Below are 6000 nucleotides of genomic sequence, written 5' to 3'. Positions count from 1 at the left end.
ACTAAAGGTTTTCTGCAGCTGTGCCTGTTTTAAAAGTAGTACCAATAAAGAGGGATGTAATGCAAATTTCATCACTGATGACTGTATGATATGACATGAAAAACAGGTGGTGCTATTGAACACACATCAGTATAACTGCAAGATGTGTGTTCTCAGCCTCCACTGATGATTTTGTCCTTAATCGATTTGGGATGATAAATTAGTACAATAACAAAATTCTGCATAATTTTTCCCTAATCTCCAGAATGCAATTTTAAAAATAGAAAAAAAAAATTTAAAAGTAATCTGTAGTTTTCCTGATCATAAAGTACAAACATAGAATATATATTTAAATTAAGTACTGTTATCACAGTTTCCAGCTATTTTTTTGCTGTCTTCAGTTAAGCCTCAGTGAGCAGTCAGCTGCAGAAACTAAATGTCTGTACTATTGAAAGAAATGCAACAAGGCAGCACAGTATAATCTTGCGATCAAGTTTCATTTATAATAATCAATGTTGCATTTTACAACCTTAGATAACAAGATGGCAACCCAACCTGAACTCTGCCCAACAAAAAGCCAAATGAAAACTTTACTTGCTCTCCAAATAAATTTTAAGGGCATTAGCTGTTTCAAAGCTTGCCCAGTACCAGTTCTCTGAAGTGGAACAGGCAAGGGCTCCAGCTGTCCCAGTCTCATCCTGGCTCTCATTCTCTGTCCTCTGTAGTGTGCCCTCTCTAGAGGGTAATATGCCATTGCCATGCTCTGTATCAGCAGTACTGTAGAAAGGACTAGGCAGTTATCTCAACATTTCCTTTAGTCTTATTCATCCTTGCTGGCTTGCCAGATGGACTGCTCTTTGTTTTGGTGTTGTAGTTGCTGCTCTCCACCTTTACTCAAAGGTCTATGTGATGACTCTAATCCTTCAACAAATTTTTTGGGCTAAGCTGAGACTATTGACACTGCTATTTTCAGCAGATAACAGGACTGAAGTCATCCTTTTAGGTCGACTTACCTGCTTCATGGCAGTTTCCCCAATTCTGTCAGAATGCTTTCGAATACTCTCTAAGAAATCCTTGAGATCTGACATGGATATTTCCTTTATTTCTTCACGCAGTTTTGGAAGATTTTCTATCATTATCTGGCAAAAACGGTACTGGCTAACTCTAGGAAGATACAGATTTTCTAGCTGTTCCATTGTTTTTAAAGCAGAATAGTACCTACAAAGAGATTAAAATCAAATTATGTAGCTTCTTATAAAATTTTAATAAAATACTTTGTTTATCAAGTATAGAATATCAATACCATACACACAATCAATATATATCTAATGAAATTACTATGTTCTTAGAAAAATCAAGAAACAAAAGGTCATCCATATAAAGCTTTAGTTTGGAAAAAAATAGTGAAGCGTCAGAGTGACTCAATCAAGTAAAAATTTTAAGTAGGCTCCTATGGTATTAGCTGTTCTGATCAATAGATTCCTAACACCACATAGAGCATCTTGCAGAGTGAAGGCACTAAAGTCATAACAATTAACTTCGCTCCTAGATTGAATTTATGAGGGTTTTTTATGAGTTCTTTTTTCTGAAACATAAACTGCCAATCACCCAACAGCGCAGTATATGCACCAAACAATGAAAAAAAATCCCGGAAAAGTGTGCCTGTATGTATCTGCCTTCTTTAGGTATACACGAACATCCACACTTCCGCACCCACCCTCTTTCCACCATCCTTAGCTGGAAAAGACACATATACACTTATCTCAAGCAGTATCATATTTTGCTGTAAACCATGAATCTATTTACTCTTCTGACAAAATACGGTATATCAAGTATACCAAGAAAATGATGACTTTCAACAAGCATTGAGGTCAGAGGGTTTTAAAACAACAAAACCCACAAAGATTCCATAATTTTCTCTATTCTTCCATGTCCTGTTAGCCTACAGGCTGTAGCAGAAATATGGAAAATATGGCCTGAGAGGAGGAAAAAAACAAAACACCAAAAAATACTTCCTCTCATGTCCATACACTATGCAGATGTTGTACAGTATATTTGTAACTATGTTGTGAAATGTTACATAAGGGACAATGAGTTTAAAGAAATACTCGAGTTAAAACTAAGCATAAAAAGTGAATTAACTGCAAAATAAATTAAAAAAAAATAAAGACTCAAACAATTTTGACAACAGAAAGCTATCAAATACTGAGACATCAACTCTATTTATTACTACAGTTATTTACCTATCTTCACTCTCAGTTCGCTCATAGATTACAGGGTTTGTGGGGCCAACACTTACTTGCTAAAACCATTTACCAGCTTCAGGCCTGTAGCATATAAACACAACTTTGATGCTTTCAGCTGATTTAGGGAAACATTTAAAGAAGGAAATTTTAGCTGAGTGAAACTGTTTTTCCATGCTTCCTCTTATAATCACCTCAAGGAGGTGATTCAGAGCTGAGTCAGGCTCCTGTATGCCTGTTCCTGAAGTCAATACCCTTCTCTATTATATTTTCAAATGTCACACAGACTCCTAAGGCAAAATGCTTGTGAAGATTTTTACTTCATTGAAAATATGAAGAAGTGGGCCAATTCTGGGACAGACAGCTAAACTAAGGCGGCAATAAACAGAAACACCATGATCAACAAATCTGTGATGTCAACAACATTTTAAATAGAGTTGCAGCAAACAGGTTAAACATGAATAGGACAGCAATTAGTTGTAGATGTGACAATAATTTTCCTTTACGCAGTGTTCTTACCAGCCACTCAGCCCAGGAGGCTTTTGGAAAAATGCATTTAGTTTGGTCTATTATAACAGAATAACATGAACTGGAAAAATGCATTTAGTTTGGTCTATTGTCTATTATAACAGAATAACATGAATCGATGCCTTCTAGCTTGGCCTTGAACAGGGAAAGTAGAAAAACTGAGATCAGACTGAGTTAACGTGCTGTTAGTTCCAACCCTTTCTTTCCACAAATACAGAGAACATCCTTAGCCCATTTTTAGTTTTTTGTACTATAACCTTAGTTCCATTTTCTTCACGAAAGTCCTACACAATCAGTATTGGAAAATTACCAAATCATTTTGAAAGGGAAAAGCTGAATATGAGCAAAGTTCCTTCAACTGTTGAAGAAAACCTGGAAAAGTGTCCTTTCCAGTTCTTTTGCTTCTGGATATTACTTTGTAGATGTAGTGAGTAAACACTTTCAAACTGAAATACAATTCAAGCTGTTGGCTCCCCTTCTGTAGACAAGCAATATTAAATCAGTAACACTTCAGTCATAACTTTTTGTTCCATTCTGAAATAAACACATTGTTTTGAATTTTCTCAATCAAGATATTTCTAAGCTGACAGTTCAGCGTAGCTGGAAGATGGCAAAAATCTTCTCTTTTATTCCAGAACACAACTGCTTTCAGGAGACTGCAAATAAAGAGGTTTCAAGTGTAAATTAGGAGCTTTTGTTTATTATATACTTGGTTTACATAAAATATACATAAGGCAATGGGAATGTTGCAGATAAGAAGGGGTCTGGGGGTTTTATGTGTGTGGTTTTTGTTTTTTTAAATAGTAAATGACCAAGAGTGCCACATGGTGAGACTTCTGGTGAATAAAACCATAATAGCATCAAAATTGTATAAAAGGTTTTTATTTAAATTATACGGATCAGCTTATCAGAACACTGTTAGTTCATCTGGAAGGTTTTTCACTGCTGTCTCTAAGATCAGAATTAACATAATCCATTTTAAATCCATTCTAGAGTCCCTTACTAATTATATATATATGGAGCTCCGGACCTTGCCCTTTTAACATCTGTTCTGATAAAACACTGAAGTCTTATTAATTTGAAGGTCATCTGCAGGTCAGGATTTAAACGCAAAAGTTTCGCATCTCATTTCATGGAATGATGTATTTGTATATTTTGCTTTAAAAACATTCCATAGATTCAACCCAATGCTGAAGATTTTTACAACAATATTATTAGTTCCCATCATATATTATCAATCATATAAGGTAAAGATTGACTATTTGACTACAAATGAGTTAAAGAAGTATGTTCAATGTTAATTTTGTCATATAAATATAGCAGTCCTCTGTCTATTATTCTATCTGGTAAGAATATGTTCCCCAATGCAAAATTTATAATGAAAGCTTTGAAATTGAAGACACAAGTTTGAAACACGAAGAGAGGTCATATGATAAGACTGTCCAGAACTGATCCATCTTGTGATCAGAACCAGAAAAATGTTAGATGGCTTTTACTAACACCTCCAAACTATAAAAATGAAAACTTCTAAAACAAGCACAAAGCAGGACTGGAAAAGAAAAAAAAACAACACAATAAACTCCAGAAGATTAATATTAGTGTTTTACATCATCTTAATCTAAAATTTAGCTGGCATTTTACAAAACATCCAAGTCCCAGACACAGAGTAGTCAGGTCTGTATCACAATTTGAAACATCAACACACAAAAAATCCAAAAGAAAAAGAAAGTGACCATTACTTTAGAGTACACAAAGTATTAAGTTAGGTTTTAAATGACAGAGAACTTTTAAGATTTTTATCAGCAGAGTGTCATTTGAAGGCAGTTAAGAGACATACTGTAACTTACTAAAAAAGCCCCATCAAGTTAAACTAGAGCAGTCAAGAAGCTGCACAGGACAGGAGCAAGATGAACTCAAAGGCTGTGAATTTTACTGAGAATAACACATTTGTACACAAGTCATATGAGTAAAGAAACATAGTCATGCCCCAAAATTTCCTGCTGGAAAAAAACAAGAGGGGATACAATAACCTTAAAATTCCCATTCTATTTCAATTAAGGAACAAATTTGATTTACAAAGAAAAAACAGTTTTCTTCTCCTACTTTTGTGTTTCCCTCAGAGGCAAATATCATATACTCCTGCTTACTACATTTCCATTAAGTAAATATGAAAAACTTTTTGTACTTTACCAAACAAATTTAAGGGACTTCATTGGAATTTTTCAATAATACTGCATAAAAATCACATTCACAGAGATCTTGAAGATGATATGTTGAAATTGCAATTGAAAATCTTTCACCACAGGAAAAACTATATATTTATTTTGGTTTTAAATCTAGTTGCCTTAATAATTCTAAACCGAATTGTTAAACTTCCCCAGCATACCAATTTTATCAGTTGCCCCAAAGAACCATGAGTTGAAATCAAGGCACTACTAACTCTTAAACTTCTATAAAGTGAGTCAAATGCTCAGTATTTCTGAAAATCAGATTAAAGAGTTGCTGTGTGAAAAAAACATCTGTGGAATACCTTTTTCATCCATAATGATGCAATAGGAGATTTTTTTAAAAATAGAAATTATCAAACAAATAGGGGTGTGAGAACCATGAGAAAGAAAGCAGCCCACAGTTCAGCATCAAATATATATTTGGATGGGTTTTTTGCCAGATACATGATTCCTCTGGGGAGTATCGATTTGCAGTTGGTAAAATCCAGTGCTTCATTTTGACATGGTTCCAGAACAATGCAGAAAAGCAATATCAAATCACCATTGGTTTTATCTGTTCCATTATCTTTCCATACAGACATGGGTAGAACCAAGTTATATAAATTATGAAGATTTCCTATTTGCATCCTTTATGTCTTCAGGTTTATTTGAATGCTTTGAAGGTTTATGCAGAGAAAGGCCGCTTGACTGTCTCAGTGAGACTTAGTAACCTAAATAACTAATCAACTCTGTCTTTCCCACAGTTAGGAAGGAAGCTTATAGTAAGGTCGGAAAACAAATCCAAGTCTTTCAGGGCAAAAAGCCCGCTCTGAAAGACCATACCCTTTCTTTAGTCCTTCTCACAGTATATTCAAGAAGATTCAGCAACAAACTTTGCAGACTGATTTATTTAATTATTTTCATTGTATGGTGTGTTTGGGGTTTTTTGTAATGCTCATTGTTGAAGAAGACTGGCAAAAACACCAATTCTAACAATTCCAAATTAGAAGACAATCTCTTGAAGCAGCTGGGAACGTTCTCCA

The 6000-nt window shown here is 34.6% G+C and overlaps 1 protein-coding gene across 1 annotated transcript in view; it reads right to left on the bottom strand.

Annotated features, from left to right (window-relative positions):
- Positions 1–6000, bottom strand: part of EXOC6 (exocyst complex component 6) — a 95640-nt gene that overhangs the window by 62777 nt on the left and 26863 nt on the right. Inside the window, exons 6-7 of the mRNA XM_009888686.1 lie at positions 993–1197; positions 1–24 (exon numbers count right to left, since the gene is read on the bottom strand). The exon at positions 1–24 is cut by the window's left edge and continues 129 nt beyond it. Of these exons, the coding sequence (XP_009886988.1) occupies positions 1–24; positions 993–1197 (229 nt within the window). The remainder of the gene's footprint in view (positions 25–992; positions 1198–6000) is intronic.

The sequence above is a fragment of the Charadrius vociferus genome, unplaced genomic scaffold, assembly GCF_000708025.1.
Source record: "Charadrius vociferus isolate BGI_N301 unplaced genomic scaffold, ASM70802v2 scaffold436, whole genome shotgun sequence".
Classification (NCBI taxonomy): domain Eukaryota; kingdom Metazoa; phylum Chordata; class Aves; order Charadriiformes; family Charadriidae; genus Charadrius; species Charadrius vociferus.
Note: the sequence above shows the minus strand (reverse complement) of the source record. Positions and strands in the feature narration are given on the sequence as shown.